The following is a 21,234-nucleotide window of genomic DNA, read 5'->3' as shown; positions in this document are numbered from 1 at the left end:
TTCTGCACAGCTCAGAAACAACCATCAGTAAAGAGGGCAAGAATGCTGCTAGATCTCAGGAAGTAATGGAGATACCTGCCATTACTTCAGAAACCCTAACAGCACCCAAACCCTAGCAAGTGAGCAAGATACATGTACCCACAATACTCTACAAAAGCTATTATTAACAGCTGAAATAACATATGCAGAAAATTAAAACAATTTCACAGCATTTCAAGAGAGTAACACCAGCAAGATATGGACCCCAAAGTTTTCTTTATTAACCAGAAACAAATTTACAAGAGAGCTTCTTCAGTCTTTGACTCACAGATCGAATGCTTTGAAATGACCCCCTAAGACCCTATATAAAGGAAATGATCCTAAGGGCTAGTTCGAGTGATCCATGTAGAAATGATCTCGACCGTTGATGAGGATCAAGACATCTCTTGATCTCATCCGTCGATTTATTAACTTAAAATATTATTATTTTATTAGTTAGGGTTTTTGCCTCATTTTTTAATTTTTTATTAATTTTTTATTATTTTATTATTTTTATTCATTTTTTAATTTTTAATTCATTTAACATGGATCACTGAACTAAGCTTTCGGAAACATCACCTAGGACCTAGGACTTAGGACTCATGAGGGGATTTAAAACATTTCTCGACCCTCAGGACACATTACATCATGACTTTTACAATTTACATCTCAAGGGGACAAGCCCACTTAATACAGACCCTCATAAATCACCCAGCTCTGCGACACCACGATAATCTAGCAGATCAACACACTAGGATTCTCCTAAAGTTCTAATGACAAAATCAATCCCGGCTTTGGGGTCAGGTTTGAAGGAAAACTCTGCCGATCCGTGGATAGGTGAGACGAAAAACCTTCCGGGACGGAGATTATCATCAGAAAGTTAGGTCCACCTAGGCAAAATACATACATGACTCATGTCTGCTAAGATTATTTACAATTAATACATGCAGACTGGGTTTACAATCAAAAAGATCAAGCTGCTGATGATGGCAGGATGGCACGGACATGCTGATCAGGTGCTGCTTCTTTCTGTCAAGAAAAACGGGGTGCACTGCATGGGTAGTTGACCAGTAGAGGTCAACATCTGGCTCTACTTGGGGACACTTTGCTGCTTGCAGGAATGTGAGAATCCAGAATCTGCATCCATACAACACAAAAAATAAGTAGCGTCCATCCAAAAAATCAGCATATACATTAAGCACATAAAAGCTCCTCATTTATTAACTATCTAATAACATGAAAAGTAAATCTAATCCTAAAACAGAAATGAAACGCTGAAAAGACGAGGAGTAGAGTTAGAAATACAATACAAAAAATGCCCCACGGCATCAGATGTGTTCAATATAGTGCATACTGAGCATTTGCCTGCTTTCAGGCAAATCTGTCGGCTGCTTGTCGGATGTGCCATGTCCAATTTTGCATATGGTAGGACTTTTTCCTATCCGAAAATCAAGCAGCTCGCGGCCGTCTGATGCGTCAAATCTTCTTCTCATTTTCTTCCTCTTGCGCTTTTTCTTTCTGGCAGGATGAATTACTGATGAGCTGGAACTTTCTGTCTCGAAACTATCAGATGAAGTGTGTAAGATATGCATGCTAAGTCTTTTTGTGTCCTGCATCTGATTTTTATCGTTTTTACGCTTATCTGGATCACCTTCAATTATCCACCTAATGACCTCCTCATAGTAAGATGGAACTTGTTGCGGCAAATGAGAAGGCTCCTGGTTTCTCTTATCATCCAACCATTGTTGAATCTTTTGAACTTGTATTCTAATGGCATCCATCTGACTAGAGCATTCACCCCTTATAGCACTGATTTGCATGGCATGGTGCTCTTGCATGTGTTTTATTACTTTATCATTCTTTTCCTCTATGTTCATCAAGCAATGTTGCATGAAATTTATTTCTTCTTTATGATTCGCTTGCATGTCAGCGAACTGATTGTTATGATTGAATGTCATAGAGTCAATTTCCCTATGATGATCAGCTTTCATGGTCATCATATTCTCCTCTACGACTGACATCTTGCTTTGCATGCTTCTAATTTCTGTTTCATATTTAATTTTCATGGCCTCAATTTCCTTAGCATGCTGATTTTGCGTAACCTCCAACTCCCTATTACGTTTTTCCAGGTGGGTGCCTAAAGTTTTAACATCATTGATAAGACTAGTTTGATTGCTTTCCATGTTTCTTACCAGCATCATTAGATCTTGTATAATTTGCTTTTGTTCTTCCCTTTCACTATTATTTGTCCCTGATTTTTCACTATCATGAACTGCAATATTTCTGGTGGATGACACATTCTGACATGATGAATCGTCTTGGGATCTTTCAGTTGGACCTCTTATTAAATTACTTTCATTCTGCTGCACAATTTTAGAGGCAGAAGGCAAGCTGTTTGGATAACCATATTTATCTTTAAAAGCATCAATAATGTCTTCTAAAGAAGTGAAAGATTCCTTAGGAAAACTGTTAAACCAATTCAAAGCATCATCTTCTAAAGAAAGGACAAATAGACGCATTTTGATATCTTCATGATTAAATTGAGGGGATCTGCAATATATGATCATGATGCGATCAAACAAGCCTAGATGCCTTCTAACAGCGATTGGACCACCACCTGAAAAAATAGGTAATTTAGAAATGGCCTCTTCTGGAAAATCATGGAGATGGTGAATAAAACGACATTGTTTAAATGAATAATCCATGATAAATAATAAGGGATCAGATGGATGATAGAACTAGCTCTTTGCTCAAGAAAATCAAAAGATGAAAGAAGTGGAGTCGCCACTTGAACAATGACTCTGATTCTAAGATCCAAAAAGTAAACACAAGCAGATATGAGGAAAGCTTCTTGTCTGGGAAAAATGAGAAAAAATGGAGTCGCCACCCAAACAAGAAACAAAACCGAAGAGATGCTGCTGATATGTGATGAAAAGATGCCAAAATATTTGAATCTGCCAGCTCAAATGAGAGATGAGAAGATGAGAAGCTGAATGTCGATGAAACCCCAAGAACAGAAAAACTCTGTCCCCGGCAACGGCGCCAAAAAATGTTGTCGCGCGGATTGACACGACAACGCTCAGACCGGGGGCTGTCACTCTGATCCCCGATCCCTCCGTTTAAGCCTGTCTCCCGCGGCTAAGGGGGGTAGACCCTGCGAGATAACGAAGACCAACTACCAAACAATTGGGTGGGAGACACGAGACACGATCAAGATAAGCACTAAAATGATTTAATTAATTGAGCAGACCAGTGCCTTAAAAGATTTGTATTAAAACGATTACTTGTTAGATGATGTAGAAGAATAAACCGTGAACAGCAATCATCTATCATCAGCTAAATCACAATGACCAAAACGATATCCGGCAACTGAAAATTTCGAAAAGATGAATGCTAAACCACCACGAGAATCATAAATCATTAACCAGATGTCAATTTCGTGTCTCGACTTGAAAATTTTAGATCTCAGCAATAAAGATATAACGATTCCCGAAAGTGACTGGATCTGATGAAGAGAATTTTCCACAAGAAATTTTTATATATTTTTTTTTTTTTAATTTTTAAATATTTTTTAATTTTTATTTTTCAATATTATAAAAAAGGGAAATTAAAAAAATCTAAAAATTTAAAATTCAAAATCTATTTAAAACTAAATTAAACTAAAACTAAACTTAAGCCAAAATTATAAACATTTTTTTTGATCTTTTATGAAAACTAACTATATAAAAAATAAAAAGAACTTTAAACTAAACTAAACAATAAATTAAAATCTAATTAAGATCTACGCTAGCCTTTTTATTTTTTGTTTATTTTTTATATTAGAAAAATCTATAAAAAAGAACGATCTATCTGGAAATTTAAAATCTAACATTTATAAATTTTTAAACTTAAAATCTAAAAAGTAAAACTACGAAAACGAAACTAACCTATGCATATCGAAATAAACCAAAACGCAGCTATATCCATATCGAAAAGGAAAAACGTTGAACGATGAGATCGTATTGCACAAGTTCGATTTACCTGCTACGGATGTAGACCCAAGCTGGCCTGGGATTGTTTCAACGCTTTCCCTTTTTTGATTTGTGTGTGGACATGTGCAGGGAGTTTGTCGGCGGAAGAGCTCACGCGGAGGAATGGAAAGTCGTTACCCTGATGCAAGTGAAAAAATCCAGACTTACTCGCGCTTAAAACAATACAGTCATTACCTGAGGGTCTTCGACGGCAGAATAAGCGTTTAACTATGAAGGAGTTTCAGTTCCTGGTGCCTGCGTGAAAAACGACTATGACTAAACTGAGTGTCGATCATCTGCGTGAAGAAGGGAATGCGTTCTTGCTGCGGGCGGACAGAAAAGATTTGAAATCGTTTTTGAGACCACGCTTTTGTTGAACGCTTGTAAATGGAACAGTCAGATCTGGGCTCTCAACTACATTCAGTTTGCTGGCGTTTAAACAATATGAACCCTGATTGAATCCACGCAAGTTTGTTTTTTACGCAGGTTGGCCGGTTGTGGAAAATGGAGCAGTGAACGGTGAGGAGCCAAGCAAATCTGAGCGATTCTGATGTCCACGTGTATAACACGTCCTGAGAATTTCCCAACATCTCACCACAGGAAATGCGAATTACGAACTTCAAAACGCTGTCTTTCATATACAGTCGCCTCCCAGCAAAAAATGAAAACCAAAATGTTAGGATCTTCTCTGTAATGTGCTTTTCCTTTAATGCATTCAGCAGTTTCGTTTGACGGCAGATGGAAATGATTCCTTGTGTATACACAGAGAGAAACTTTTTCTTGCAGCCTCTGCAAAACCCCTGCTATCGAAAAGCTAACCCTGTATCTACAATTTCAAGGCAACAAAACCCTAATGAACACTGAATAAAACAAACATTTAAAACCCTAGATCAGAAAAATTCAATGTACAGATTTAGCCCCTTCACAGCCAGATTTAACAATAAGAACATGAAAATTTTAGAGGAAAGAAATTTCAGATTGTCACTGTGAAAGAACTTCAGAAAATTCTCTCATGCAGATCAGAAAAATAAAACCGAATGATAGACCCAGGATCAAATCCACTGGGCTCAGCAGAAAATGCTTGTGGGAGTTGGCTGGTTCAGCCGAGAACTTCCCCTAACGCCCACCAAATCTTCTTCAGCAAGGGTTTTTCTGCACAACTCAGAAACAACCATCAGTAAAGAGGGCAAGAATGCTGCTAGATCTCAGGAAGTAATGGAGATACCTGTCATTACTTCAGAAACCCTAACAGCACCCAAACCCTAGCAAGTGAGCAAGATACCTGTACCCACACTACTCTACAAAAGCTATTATTAACAGCTGAAAATAACATATGCAGAAAATTAAAACAATCTCACAGCATTTCAAGAGAGTAACACCAGCAAGATATGGACCCCAAAGTCTTCTTTATTAACCAGAAACAAATTTACAAGAGAGCTTCTTCAGTCTTTGACTCACAGATCGAATGATTTGAAATGACCCCCTAAGACCCTATATAAAGGAAATGATCCTAAGGGCTAGTTCGAGTGATCCATGTAGAAATGATCTCGACCGTTGATGAGGATCAAGACATCTCTTGATCTCATCCGCCGATTTATTAACTTAAAATATTATTATTTTATTAGTTAGGGTTTTTGCCTCATTTTTTAATTTTTTATTATTTTTTTATTATTTTATTATTTTTATTCATTTTTTAATTTTTAATTCATTTAACATGGATCACTGAACTAAGCTTTCGGAAACATCACCTAGGACCTAGGACTTAGGACTCATGAGGGGATTTAAAACATTTCTCGACCCTCAGGACACATTACATCATGACTTTTACAATTTACATCTCAAGGGGACAAGCCCACTTAATACAGACCCTCATAAATCACCCAGCTCTGCGACACCACGATAATCTAGCAGATCAACACACTAGGATTCTCCTAAAGTTCTAATGACAAAATCAATCCCGGCTTTGGGGTCAGGTTTGAAGGAAAACTCTGCCGATCCGTGGATCGGTGAGACGAAAAACCTTCCGGGACGGAGATTATCATCAGAAAGTTAGGTCCACCTAGGAAAAATACATACATGACTCATGTCTGCTAAGATTATTTACAATTAATACATGCAGACTGGGTTTACAATCAAAAAGATCAAGTTGCTGATGATGGCAGGATAGCACGGACATGCTGATCAGGTGCTGCTTCTTTCTGTCAAGAAAAACGGGGTGCACTGCATGGGTAGTTGACCAGTAGAGGTCAACAGAGCTGCTAGGGATATAAAAGATCTGATAGAGGTGTAACAAGCAACTAGGGCGAAGGTCTCTTCATAGTCTATCCCTTCTTTCTGAGCATACCCTTTTGCCACGAACCTTGCCTTGTACTTCTATATGTTTTCGTTTGCACTTTAGAATCTCACTACATCTCTAACACTGATCCATCCTACTACTGAATATTGTGGGCCCCTGTAGCAAGTTAATGATCCATGAGGAGGACATCTCAATGGACCCTACTCAAACATCTGCAGTTTCTGACTACAGCTCCAAGTCTCCCCACCTCACTCCTGGAGGTATGGTTGTCATCATCGCGAAGTCTTCTTCCAACCTGGAGGACAACTTGTCGATCTCGACTGACGCTGCCTACTAGTCATGCTTCTCCTGCTTTTCCTTCTTCCTGAGAGGACATTGCATGTTGCAGTGACCAAACTCACCACATCTGAAGCACTTGACCTTTGGCAGGTCCTTCTTCTTCTGCTCCCCCTGCCCTTGACTGGCACCCTTAGATGTTAGGGCCACATTCTCCTCCTCCTTCACACCCTTCAATCCGCTACTACTGCTGCCACTGATGGAGCTCTTTAGCAGAGCTCGCCTCAACTCCACCTGCTGCAAGTCAAACCACATCCTGTCCCATTCTAGTAGCTTGTCTCTGCCCAATATACTTTGAACAAAAACTTGCCACTAATCCGAGACATTGTTCAATGCCAACCATACTAGCTTTGTTGGTTGAGGCACTGCCTCAACAGCTGCAAGTTGATCTTGGACCTCTTGAATCCTGATGAGTAAGGGATCTATGCCTTCCCCCTTCTGCATCCTGATGTATCTCAAATTTTCTTCCAAGAACATCTTCCATTGCTCGGAGGTACCCCTGATATAACTGGGCAAGAGCATCCCACATCTGTTTGGCAGTATCCTCGCTAGATATATGCGAGACTATATGGTTCCAGACTCCATCTAGGATCAACCGCTTCGCCTTCGCCATCACCTTCGTATATTCCTTCAGCGGATCTGCATCCTGGAAAACTTCCACCACATTATCTATATAGGCTTTCAGGGCTATTTCATCTAGAACGAAGGACATCCTAGCCTTCTAGATGACATAGTTAGAGGAACCCTCCAACCTATCTTGTTCTCTAAGCCCAACTGTGGCCATCTCTGAATTTGTCGATAACTTCCTCTATCCCTTTGCTTGGTTGTTGGTTCTGCTACACGCACTTCCTTCTGGAATGAGGAAATCTGCACTCAATTAATGCCAATCTACAATCTGGAAAATCGGATGTTTGGAACTCGAAATCCCCTAAGAGACATTTTCTCTCTGTTGTGTGTGCTTTTCTCTTCCACCCGACGTTGATTCTGCCACTGCAAAACCCTCTGCATCCAACCAGAGAATCTGCTCAGTGAAAAATTGAGTTATTGCTACTCCCTCTGGCTGTTGGAATCACTACCTTGGGCAGCTCGAATTTTTTGAAACCCTACAACTGAAAATTGATCTTCCCCAAGCAACTCGATCTACCTACCCTAGGCTCTATCTCTAAGAATTTCGGCCTACTGCTCCCTCTAAACAGCGAAATTCTCTTCTTTTGCTTTTGAACTTCCCGGCTGATCACTTACACTCTGATACCATGTGAAAATTTCAACTCTACTGCAGAAATCCTATTACAACAATTGGAAATTATTTTTCTAACTGTTCATTAAAATTAACAATTTATCTGCTATAGCGAATGTCAAATAAGTCACACTGCAACCTTCACAAATAAAATTGCGGAAGGAAATATTGCTGGAAACTGAGAAAATCTAACAAACACATAAAAATTTGAGACAATTATTTTTGGACAAATGTCCCTGGAAACACCCAACTTGGAAAAATCGGTGCAACAGCAGGGGATTTTATTATTATGCAACAGTGATATTTTGAGTACAATCTGGATGCACAAACTGGAAATCCACTAAAGGAAAAATTAGCCACAAAAATTAGTGAGATAAATTTTGTTTCACCTGGCACTCATCTAGCTCCGAGACTATCTCTGAATGGGTTCCACGAAACCCCTGTCAGCCTCTACGTCAAATCAACGCAGGCACTAGGATGCTCTGCCCGGAACTGCAACTCATCAAGCACTCTGCCCAATCCAGCCTCTCAGAATGACTCACTGACACCTTCCGGAAATCTTCCCCGCCTCCAACAACTGAATCGACCCTCTGTTTGACTAAATCGAACTCTTCCTTTGAAGCTTCTACGCTGGGACTACACAGCCTCACTGAGAAACTCGACCTCCTGTAGCTGACTCTCTAGCTATGGAACAACTTTCCTCCGAATTCACTGTCTCTACCCCTCTCTATCTCTGCTTCGTTCTTTGGCTTTCCAGCAACTGTTGTTTCTCTATGGAAATCGAACTGCCAAGGAAATCAAACCCCACAAGTGTATTCTCCATCTACTCGTCGACTTCTTATAATCCTCTGTTGGAGCACCAATGGCCAACATTAAAACTTTATCAAGGGCCCAGATTATTTCCCAGTCGATCCGTGTGAGTTTCTAGATGATTCACACCTTATCTCAATTAACTCTGATTAATTAACCAGTTTTCCTAAGTTCAGACATAGGAAACATTAAAAAATAAGTTAATAATCTAATTAAGACCCTTTTAGGTGGAATTTCCATGAACGATTTCTAGGTTATAGAGATCTCATGTGTTTTAGTCTCTCCACAAAGTTTCGAGACTAGAACACATCCAATGCTACAAAAACTAACATAATATTATTGCTTGGAGGGATTTTCTCTTGGATTGGTGAAGTCTTACTAGGTGAATTGTGCTATTTTATTTTGAGTATCTTTTTCCATTTTGCAAATATTGTAGAATTAGGGTTTCAATGAAATTTTCATCTTGATGTATTGAATCTTTTATGCCTTTAACATCTCCTTTGCAAAACTATCACCAACTGTCCATCAAGGAAACTTAGTATAGCATTCCCTGAGTTTAAATTTCCAATTGATTGAAAATCGCTAGGGTTTTTGATGAAGAGATTGTTTCTCTTAGAACTCACTCCAACCAGGGCTTCTGCCATTGACCTCACCCTTTAACTCCATATGCCCAAAATTCCTAAAGGTACTAGTCTCTTTGGTGTGTCAATCTTTTACAAAAATTAAAACCCTAAATTTTCTTCTTCTTTTTTAACTTTTAAAGGTAAATTAGGGTTAGGTTATGACAAAATATGCGTTAAAGAGCATAAAATATGTTGGACCTCATTGTCCTAGGGTTAGGCTTTGCGTCTTCTAAATTGAAAAAGCAAAATATCATTTTATATACAATTTTCAGCCACCTTTTTAAGGATGATGGCTAAGGTTTTGCATCTGTTTTATGCATTTTCAGCCATTGAAAAATTGCTGCAACCTTCATTTGTTTACTCATTAAATAGCCTTGCTTATTTATTGTTTATCATTAATTATGAATTGTTTTGTAATGCTGCCATAAATTTCGCATGCTGTGAATTATGCTCATAAAAAACCTAATTTATAACAGCCATCGTTACTTTCAACGTAACATGTTTTTAGGATCTATTCGAAGGACCAAGCCCTCTAGATTTAGCCATAGGTTCTTTGAACTCGTTACCTCATCTCACCTGGAGCATTATCTCATTGAATATTATCCTTGGGTGTCTATTTAGCATAGTCCTTGGAGGGTACTTCGATAGGGAATTCTTGAGTTACCTGATCTCCAAGACCTGTTGAGGAAGCATCCCCTGTGGTGATAATATCCATCCACAAAACAGCATGAGAACAGTTACTACGGTGACAGTAGTGGCTTATCTCTTTATTGCTCTTAACCTAGAGTGAGGCTTTGTAAGTTTGTACTAATGTGCTAGATTTTGCGGTAACAGAACCAATTCCAACAATAAACTTCCCAAACCAATCCAAATCAACCATCTGGTTCAGCCAATTCTAATCCAATTTGATCAATGTTGACAACATTGCATGTATTGACCTAGTTTTGACCCCTACATCATTGCTGATTGATATGTATATATGGCGATAACATAGATAGATGCATAAACTTATATTGGTATTTTCAACAGTTTTCTGTTTTGTTACATTTCCTAGTCATCATGAAAAGAAACATCATCATGGTGCATTTTGCTATGTAGAAACTAACATGAAATTTAATGTTGAAAAAGTTGAAATTAATCGAAATGCTGAAGTATGCCATTTGGTGAAATTTTAAGTTGATCATAACATTGAATTTTGCACAAATCCCAAGGTGGTGTGTTATGGAAGCTCAAAGAAAGAAAAAATGTCTAAGAAATCCCCAATTTCTTAATGCAACCAATCTTTTTCTGCAATGAACCAAGCATTGAATGGGTAGATAAAAATCCAATACCTATTGGAATCGTTCATTGCAAAAGCTTACACAAGAAAATGTTTTGATACCACTCGTGATGAAATTGTGTCCACCATTAACAATGAAACCAAAAGTATCAATTTAAACTTGGCAAGATATGATGGAAAATAAGATAGTTTTATTAACGCCCAGCAAGTGACCATATAGTTGGTCAATGGGACTCAAAAGTTTTGCCCGTATCAAAAACAATGTGAGAGCGAAAGCAACTCCTATCTTGACTCCACTAAGAGCAAAGAAATAGCTAACTCATTATTCAATAGAAATGCAAAAAGTAGTGCATATACAAAAACAAGAGGATCAACACCATGTCAAGCATATAATGTTGCTATCAAGGCATGCTAGGATGTGAAGCAAAGTGGCAAGAGGAAGAGTATGGATCCCAATCTGAATCATCGATCACTGTGAGGAGACCAATGCAATGCTTGATAATGTCTTTCAAAAAGTATCCAATACTAAGGAGGGCTAGCTATGAAATCTTGGGAGGAGCACTAGATCGATGAGGTCCATTGCCCCTAACATCCAAGGTCAGGGGAAGAATCTTTATATGGAACACTAGTTGCACTGGTGAATCTAGAGAACAATGTTGTATCTAGAGTAAATTTGACCCTAGGACCTCCCAGAGTTGGTATACGCAGTAGTCTAATAAGATCTATACTAAGAACTAGAACAGGGGCTCCTCCAAAGTCTTCTTGAAGAATTTTTATTATAAATCCTAGTCAAGAAAGGGAACTTTCCAAGCCACTTCGAGGGGTAGCCTCCAATACAATGGCAACAACAAGACACATCCAAGGTATAGAGGAAAAACTTCATCCCTTGTTTATAGATTAATTAAACATGTTATGAAATCCACCCTAACTTGTTACCTAAGTTACCCTATCTATACTAGGAACTAGAAAGAGAGCTCATTAAAAGTCATGGAAGATTTTTTATTATAAATCCTACTCGACAGAGGGAACTCTCCAAGTCACTTCAAGGGGGTAATATCCAATATAATCACAACAACAAGAGAGAGATCCATGTTACAGAGGCAAGACTTCATCCCTTGTTTATAGATTAATTAAACTTGTCATGAAAGCCACCCTAACTTGTTACCTAAGCTACCCTCTCCATACTAGGAACTAGAACGAGAGCTCCTTAAAAATCTTGTCAAAGAATTCTTATTATAAATCCTATTCGAAAGAGAGAACTCTCCAAGCCACTTCAAGGGGGGTAATCTCCAATATAATTGCAACACCAAGAGATAGATCCATGGTACAGAGGCAAGACTTCATCCCTTGTTTATAGATTAATCAAAATTATTATGAAAACCACCCTAACTTGTTACTTAAGCTACCCTATCTATACTAGGAAGTAGAATAGGAGATCCTCAAAAGTCTTATGGAATTTTTTTTATTATAAATCCTATTCGAGAGAGGGAACTCTCCAAGCCACTTCAATGGCGTAACCTCCAATACAATGGCAACAACAAGAGATAGATCCATAATACATAAAGACTTCATCCCTTGTTTATCAATTAATTAAACTTGTCATGAAAGCCAACATAACTTGGTACCTAGCCCACGGGGCTTTGGATTGACGGTGAATGGGTGCGCTGTTAAGGCACTCCTTGCGATAGGTCACTGGTTCAATTCCCCATGGGTACTTAGTTTAGTCTTAGCCTAGAAAAAAAAAACATAACTTGGTACCTAAGCTACCCTATTTATGCAACTTACTTGTCACACAAGCCACCCTAACTTGTTACCCTAGCTACCCCAGTCCTAATACTAATAGTAATCATCATTTAACCAAGGTTGCACGAAACGGGGAAACAGGTACGAGTTTCCGAAACGGGAAGCGATACGAAATGCGACCTCCCCAAATTTTGGAAACGGGGAAACGCGAATATATATATATATATATATATATATATTAGGACATTTAAGAAATATGTGCAATCATAAAGCATATATGATACATTCTAATTTATTACATTATGATAAAATTGTCAATTGTCAATGCATAAACTATAAGTATCTAAATTTACATCACATTTACTCATGAATAATCACATAATGAAAATAGAAATATCCAAAATCAGCCACGAGAAATTTCTAATTTCTTGTCTCGTGCTTGATTGGGAGTCTCCTCCTACGTAGTCGAACGACCTTAGTGCTCTTGATTAAATACAAGTTTCATACCCTAGTACCCTACATTCTCTTGATTATTGGGAGTCTCCCCTGCATAGAGGGCTTGGTTCTCTTGATTAAATACAAGTTCCATACCCTAGTACATGATAAGTCTGCTGGATTTTGAGTGAGATCTAAAATTCTACTTTCTCCATATGAAATCCAATGAGGGCGAAACCACTCTCAAACATTCTGAGTCATTTCATGGTAATGTTAAAAATTTAAGTAAAAGGATGAAAATGAAAAATAAAGGAGAATATCACTTTTACTTTAAGAATTTAACATTACCATGAACTGCATATCAACACTAGGGCAAAAGTTCACTTTTATAACTTTAAACAGGCATCTAGAAGCAACTAGAAGTCACTAGGCTAACGTAAGAATAGATTAGAAAACAAATAAAATTAAAAAAATTAAAAAAAAACACAAGTAAATGCTAAAACGTGGGTCGTACGGCCGTGAAACACGTTTCAGGTCGTACTGGCCACGTTTCAGTTTCGTGAAACGTGGCAGTACGGCCTGAAATGCGTTTCAGGGCCATACCAAACGCGTTTCAGCGTTTCGTACTCGTTTCCGTACGGAAACGCCCTCCTGCCCCACATTTCCTGCAACATAGCCTTTAACCCTTAACTGATATATGCGGCCTAACTATACAAAATGGACTTTATTCACACCATAAACCTTACTGAAAACTTAAGAAGATATATAACACCATCTCCATCACCTTTAATTCCACCATATTCAAATCACTCCCTAGAATCCAATCCACATGTGGAAGAATATTATCCATCCATAACTACAAATGAGTCTTTTCAAGTGCCATATTACAAGCATAAATAGAGACAAAACCTAAAACACTACCCAAAAGAGAAATAGTAAATTAGGAAAACTTGTTTTCTGGATCCAACCTTTGCTTAGAATATAAGCCACGAGGCAATAATATAAAAACCTTGCCTTTTCTAGTTGCATGTTAATGACTATATATTACCATCCCGAATGACAATGATTAATGTTCTTAGTCAAAATTCACTGAAGTTAAGCTCATGCAAAAGAAGATTTTTTCATTTCTAGTTGCTAGACATTCTAGCAACATTGTGTTTTTTGTTCATGTGACTGGCATCCTTTACGTTCCATGGTAATATTTTAACTTTTATTCTCAACTATGTTCTTTTTCACATGCTAATCCTAACTCTATTTTACAATTTTCAAAAATCAAGTTGCAAACAGAAATAAAAAAACATCTGTTTAGAAAAATGAACCTCAATTGGCAAACATTAGATCTTTATTGCAATGCACAAAGTAAAAGAGACATTTGTTCTCTAGAAAACATATAATATGAAGAATATAACCAAGAGATTCAATAAAAATTCCTTCCATATGCTGAAAAAAGAATATCAAAATGCCTTTTCCTTCTTTGCATATTTTGTTTGACATTAGCATAAAAATAAGCTTTAGTGCAATGAGATCAAGTCAAATTTTCAAGCAAAATAATTAGTATGATGACTATAGTTTTAAAAAGAGTACCTGATGCCAGCTCCAACTACTGCGACTGATTTAGGAGGTCCTACACAACAAAGAAAGGAATTAAAATTCTATCTACTTTGGTTTGTTACGATAATCATTCTTATACATAATACCATTTACGCAGCAATAAAATATGTAGCATATAAGAAAACAACATAGACAAGGTCGTTGAATGCAATTCATATTACCCATATTCCTTAAGGAAACTTTTAAAGAAAATACCCTTGAACTATGACTTTATGAGTAGGTCTTTGATAAAGGCTATGCCCTAAATAATACTCTCAACTTCAATCTCCATTGTCTATTGGAACAGTAATGATTATGTTGGTTCTCTCCAATTACTTTCGAGGATAATGTGATCTCCTCATGGGATCTGATTTTTCTCCCTAAGATGCATGAGAGCTGCAAGAGAGCTCTCCCTCCCATTATAGACATCATTTGATCTCATCTTTCAAGCATGAGCCACAATGATTGCATGGTCTATATGGGTCTAGTAAGGTCACATGCCTTATCCATGACTCCCCCTCGTCTAGGATATCTATTTGGACTTCCAAAGTGCACTCCAAATACATGTACCTATGGATTCAAAACAGTTTCAACCCCCCTTGTAGGGGAATTTACATTGTTTCCTGCTGTGTTTCCTTTGCTTCCTTGATTTTCATGCTCCATTAGGATGGGGATCCCTATCTATAACTATATCCAAAGATCTCCTTATACTCCTCACAAGGTGATATCATTACTTAAGATGATTTCATTAATGCCCACACAAGAACTTTACAAGTTCTAATCCATGAGTAGTCTAATGACATACTTTGTCTTGATGAATTGAGCCATGAGTTGATGGGTCTTCAAAGAGATTCAAGAAATATTTCCAACTCTACCACAACATGTGGGAGACACTTTCTCCAACTTGGTGAATCCCATGGTCTTTTTATTCTCAAGGGGATCTCTTGCTTCCCAAACTCTAATAGATACACCTATTTTCCTCGCAGTAGCAGTGTTAGTGCAGTTGGATGCATCATGGACAACTAGACCCTCGTTCCTTACAAATGAAAACTCTTTGTATCCCCCCACTCCCTATAATTGATGATGCCTGCATTGCCTTCATCTCTTGGACATCGCTCCCCTTCCATTTGTTCCCTAGCTCACCTAACATTTTGCACACCACAATTCACTTTGAAATGCAATATGCCACTACTTATGCTTCTCACCTTTCACAACTTCTCCAACACCCCTCTCAATTATCTTCCCTCAACACAATCAATGCCAAAGATGGCCTTCTTTCTAAGGTATTCTACAGCATCACCTTAGATACCAACCCCCACACCATACATTACAACGTGTCTACTCATCTACAAGGCAAATATCCCATGAATATTTGGAATGGCAAGGAATGCAAGGTCGTGCATAGACATCTTCATTGTGTCCTCACTCATGACCCACCCTCCATCCATAGTCCAAACAAAATGAAGACACTATCATTGTCTCCAATGATGCAAGAAGTGACTTTCTTGCCCCCAAAAAATGCAAATTGTACATGTTGAAAATGTAGTGATGGAAGGTCTTATGGCTTGTGCCTTAGCCAGTGAAGACCACAAATTTGTCTTTCTCTAGCATGAGTGTGAGTTCATGAGATAGACTTCAGTTACAATGAGTTGATTTCCAGTTTACTGGAATGGTCATCAAGTTTTCATGCGTAGTGTTGGAGCTTCAGTTAAGTGGAGTCTTCTTCAGTTAGACTACAACACGAGGTGGCAATGATAATTCGGTTAGAGTTCAACTAGAACGAGTTAAGACTTTAGTGCTGATTGGAGAGAGAACGAGTTGAGTTCTCAGTTAACTCGCAATCACAACTGAAGGAAACTCGAGTGAACTACTAATCAAACTAGGCCTCCTTGCATGTTCAAATTCTATCTATAAAGAGAAGGACGAAGGCACAATTGAGATCATTCTTTGTGTGTGGAATGTGCATTCTTGAGAAGTAAGTACACACAGATTTACTAGACCACAAGTGTGCAAAGAAATAGGAGCTTGTGCGCTAGGAAATAGGAGTTGAATTGTGGAAGGGAATAGGAGCCTTAGTGCGCTAGGAAATAGGAGCTAGTGCGCAAGAAAATAGGAGCTCCAAGTGCACAACGATTGTGGACTAGGGATTAGAGAATCTCAGGGCAGGTCGAGACTATTTCCCATTGACAGATTGTTAGCTGCAGTTGCAACGTGAATTGTAATAGATCCAATTGCTTAAGAACAATCAATAAAATACCACAACAAAAAAAGCAGGTTTTCCCTTTTGGGTTTCCTGGGTAAAACAAGCATGTCAATTTTGTGTGCATGTGTTTTTCTGTTGCTAATAAATTGTTAAGAAACTTTGTATCTTGGTGAAAGTAAATTTGTTTTCAATAATTAATCTAAGTAGTGCGCAAAGTTTCAAAGAAAATTAACAGTACAACCTTTTAGCGTACTCTTCTCCCTAGGGAATCCAAGCTTCCAACTAAAAATTGATTATCTCTCATGGTTTCCTCATACCACTACTCTTTATGACTTGTTAGGCTAAATCCCTATTCATATTCCTTCCCTACCCACTTCTTGTCATCTCTTTTCCTTAGAAGACATTAATAGAGTTATGTAGAATTATAGAACTAGTAAAACAACTAATGAGGAAGGCTTTCGAGCTAAATTTCCCAAGCACAATATTGGTCCTCTTGCATCTCATATTGATGATCCTTTCAATCATGCAGTTTGTGTAGGCTTCCACCCCTCTTGAGACTCGATCTCAACATCTCATCCAATCCATCTTGAAATAGGGGAACATATTAGATCCATATAATTAAAAAATTATTATGATTGAGCATACCTTTTCCAAATTTTATGTTATGGACCAAGACATGTCATTTTCAAAACGCTTGGAGAGGAACAAACATTGTGCCAAGGTCAATCAAGCATTAAAAGAGACTATCAAATCACCAACCACATTTTTACAATGTGTTATCATTGAGGAGGCTAGACAACACTTATCCCAAGTCTTTTGTGTTAGATTTTCTTGAACACAGCTAGGTTCCTAACAAAAATATTTAGTGAAAGCAAATAAGGATCTAAATCACATGAATACAGAGATTTTTGTGTTGAGAGGTGTAGCTTGGGAGGTACTCCCACAACCCCTGGAGTAGTGGGTTTGTGAGGAGTTCACCCACGAAAAAGTAGTTTTGTGGGTTGTGTACCCAAGTGGTGGGATTTGGACCCAAAGTTGTCGGCTAAATACCCAAGAGAAAATCATTGTTTATTCTATTGGTTGCATGAGGAGCACCTTTGATGGACTAAGGGGCACCTAAGGCTACAATAGAGAGGGTTTATGTCAATGAAAATAATTGTATTTCTTACGTTAATTGTGTTTGACCATGTAAGCTCAAGTCGACTTGTGCTAAGGCCATGACCCTTGGTGGCAAATTGACTCCACTAAGAACACTATAAGAAGGAATGTAGTTGAGTTCATTTGACATCACTTGCAACTCATCTTTGTGAAGGCATTTTGCCTAAGAAAAGGACGCAGACCTTCAAGAAGGTCGAGTTGGAGTAGTAGGACGAGACTCTTTCTTATGTTTTGATCTAAACTAAGCTGTGGAGGATTGGAGAAATTTGTTGGGTTATGGTTCTGTAATTTGTTGACCTTGTTTGTGGGTGAATTAACAGCTTGCTAGTGCGAGTTCTTTCTGAAGTATTGGAGAGGGTCGTGTTAAATTTTCTGATTGTTCAATTTTGTATCAGTTACTTTAGCCCAATTTATCTTTTCATTAACAATGCATCAATTATTAGCAATATAATCAATCATAAACGTAACTAAAGAAAGAACAATATATGCAGTGATAGAGAAGACAACAGCATAACCATAAGAGACAGCATATTGGTCTAAGACCAGAGTAAAACCCCACAAGGGGGAAACCCTTTCAAATCTTCTTCTTTAGTAGATCGTCATGAATAGTACAATGAGCCCAATACATATAATTTGCAGTGGAAAACAAAAGATCAGATCCACAGATCTACATATATGTAATAACAGTGTTAGTGTCAGTCTTTCCAGTCTTCCTCCAGTGATCAAATATGCTCTTACAAAGTGGTCTCAGAGTGTCAAGGTCAAATTTTGTCATTTCAAAGAGTCTTCACGCAAAATTTGGTCACTAGGCATTAGGTCTAGGGTTTGCTTTCACTCCTTCTAAAGTTGTCCAAATGTCGGTCCACGTCATCATTCAGCTGAGTGTACCATCATTCAAAGGGTTGTCATTATCATGTCATGTTCCATTGGGTCATTTTACACCTTGTTCATGCTTCAGTTAAGCCTAGGTAAGGTCATCTCCCTCTCCTAGGGTTTTGAAGGCAATTTCTCTTGGACGGCCAAATCATCAGCGAAACTTATATCCTGATGTTCATACACCTTCCCCTATCATTAATGTACCTTATTAAACACTTCCCATCACTGAGATCCCCCAAATTCCTCATTTTTGCACAAACCCTAGTTTCTTGCTACAACTTGGCAATTTTCTAGGTTGGGCCTGTGTTTTGCCCGTTTGGACCCCTTCCCCTCACTCGATCTCCGCAATTCCACTTTCCCCTACTTTCTAACATCCCTCCCTACTTCCAAAAATTTCCCCAAGAATTTAGAAGCCCCTTATCCCCTTCATTTCGCTTCATTTCCACAAAATTCCTTGTTTCACACATCGGGATAAGTTTCACTCAAAAGATGTTTCAGAGCAATCAAAGATGAATTTTGGAAAACTGAGAGAGGTTTTTGTCCACAACATGCCAAAGAAGAAAAACCTCCTTCACTTTTTACACAGGTGTCATGGTTTTAGAGAAATGTCAAAAATATCGTTTCCTCAAGAGAATCGAATGCACCTCTGGAGTGACCTTGGGAAAATCAAATTTTCTCCTAGCTTGATTGGTCAAATGAATTTCTTGATGAGTCAAATGATAACTAGACATAAATATCTTTCCAATGAGCTATCATGAGCTCAATTTGAAGTTGAGGAAGACATTCAAAAGTTGACTGCAACAGCACTCTGCCTTGAGGCAGCCTCATTTGACACATTTTGACCAGTCTTGGGATATTTGATTTTTGACAAGGTAAATGAACTCCAAATTGAAAAATTCTAGTTGTGTTGGAAAGTAGACTCAAAGACCTTTCCAACGAGCTATCCTGCGCCCAATTTCGACACCGGGAAGGCCTCCAAAAGCCTCCTGCAAAATGCACTATGTAGCTGGGTGCGTGCTACGCATCAGGGTGGGCGCGCTACGCACCCAGGGCGCGCTACGCATCAGCACGATTTTCCCTGTGTTAATTTGTTCATGCGCTACGCACCAGAGGCGCGCTACGCGTTGGGCAAGGCGCGCTACGCGTTGGGTTTTTCGCCCAGAAACTTGCCAGCAAGCATTCAAATCCTTTCTTAACTCAAGCAAATTACAGGTAGGCTTCATTTCCATGGCTGGTTTTGGTTTTGCAAGGTTAATGTGAAAGAATTATGATAAATATGCCATGAAAATTAAATGTAAAAACCCTAAGTTGTTGTGTGGATTTAAAGGCCTAGTTTGCTAGGGTTTCAAAGTTATATGCTGCCCAAGGTTTTCCCATTTTAGTGCTTCTTTTTCCCCCCATATTCACCAGCATTTCCCTTAAAATTCCCCATAAAATTCTACACTATCCCTCCACAAAATCCCAAACCCTACTTCACCCCAAACCCTACAATATCATAATTTCTATGCCCTTTCCCTTCCCTAAATTCCTTGTTTATTTTCATTGCCCCTAATTCCCTCATGTTTCCCTTTCCCTAACAATTCCCTTGTATTTATGTCCCCTTGGTAACAGCATTTTGAAAAAGGAAAAAGTCAAACAGCAGTCAATTGTGTGCACAGTCAGCATATACATTTCAGCCATCTTGTCTTCAAAACCATGTCAGAAACCGAATCAACTTATGAGCAGAGTTATGACAGTGATTCAACACCAGAAATAGAGGTGCCAAGGAGGTATCACAAGGGTGGCAAAGGTGGTCGGCATGTCAGGGAGGAGCCCACTTCTTTGGCTCAATTGCAAGCTTATCCACTTACAATGGACTGTTTTCGGTATCAATCATGTTTTGAATACTGTGAGCGGATTTCACAAATTCATCATCATCGTGAATTAGCTCGCTTGTTTGTTCTACATTTACAGGATGGTCATGTAAACCTTGCCGAAGTGAATTTCACCTTGTCACCCGAGACTATTGCTCAGGCCACTGGGATACCAAATGTAGGAGAGGAACGGCTGAAAAGGGCCGATAGAGATCATGCATTATTGAAACACATGGTTATGCATTACAAGGTCCGGAACTTGGTTTGCAAGGCGCGAATTAGGAGTCTTAAGGCAAAATTGAGGAAAAGGGTCAAGAAGCAAAAACAACAAAAAGAGCTTGATCGTCTTCGGATTTTGGCCGAAGCCTCTTTGATTGAGCATAGTACTTGATTGGGGACCCTCAGCCCAAATTTCAAAAAATTTGGAGAAGTTTTTGTCAATTTTGAAATTTTTGTATTAAAAACAGGTTTTTGCCCTCAACGCGTAGCGCGCCGTGCGCTACCCTGAAGATGGGGAGGTCCAATCCAAGAAAGGTTTGCATTTTTGGATTTGTCATGATGAAATACAACTGCTCAGCCACTGCCAAGACATTTCATCAAGTTTTGGGCCCCCAAAAGGTCAAAAAACATGCAAAAAATGACCTTACTGCCCCTTTTTGGACACACAGGAAGTAGTCTTGGGAGAATGCACTTTTGGAGGGGCAAATGGGCACCAAATTGAAAAATTCCACTTGGGTTGGAAAGTAGACATCCAGACCTTTCCAACA

At 38.6% G+C, this 21,234-nt stretch overlaps 1 protein-coding gene across 1 annotated transcript in view; it reads right to left on the bottom strand.

Moving 5' to 3' along the window:
* Positions 1 to 21,234, bottom strand: part of HEMG2 (Flavin containing amine oxidoreductase family) — a 525,695-nt gene that overhangs the window by 466,604 nt on the left and 37,857 nt on the right. Inside the window, exon 2 of the mRNA XM_089438658.1 lies at positions 14,372 to 14,411. Coding sequence (XP_089294784.1) covers positions 14,372 to 14,411 — 40 coding nt within the window. The remainder of the gene's footprint in view (positions 1 to 14,371; positions 14,412 to 21,234) is intronic.

Source organism: Pinus tabuliformis, chromosome 9 (assembly GCF_031772625.1).
Source record: "Pinus tabuliformis cultivar Carrire ecotype Pingquan chromosome 9, CPIR1, whole genome shotgun sequence".
NCBI lineage: Eukaryota > Viridiplantae > Streptophyta > Pinopsida > Pinales > Pinaceae > Pinus > Pinus tabuliformis.
Note: the sequence above shows the minus strand (reverse complement) of the source record. Positions and strands in the feature narration are given on the sequence as shown.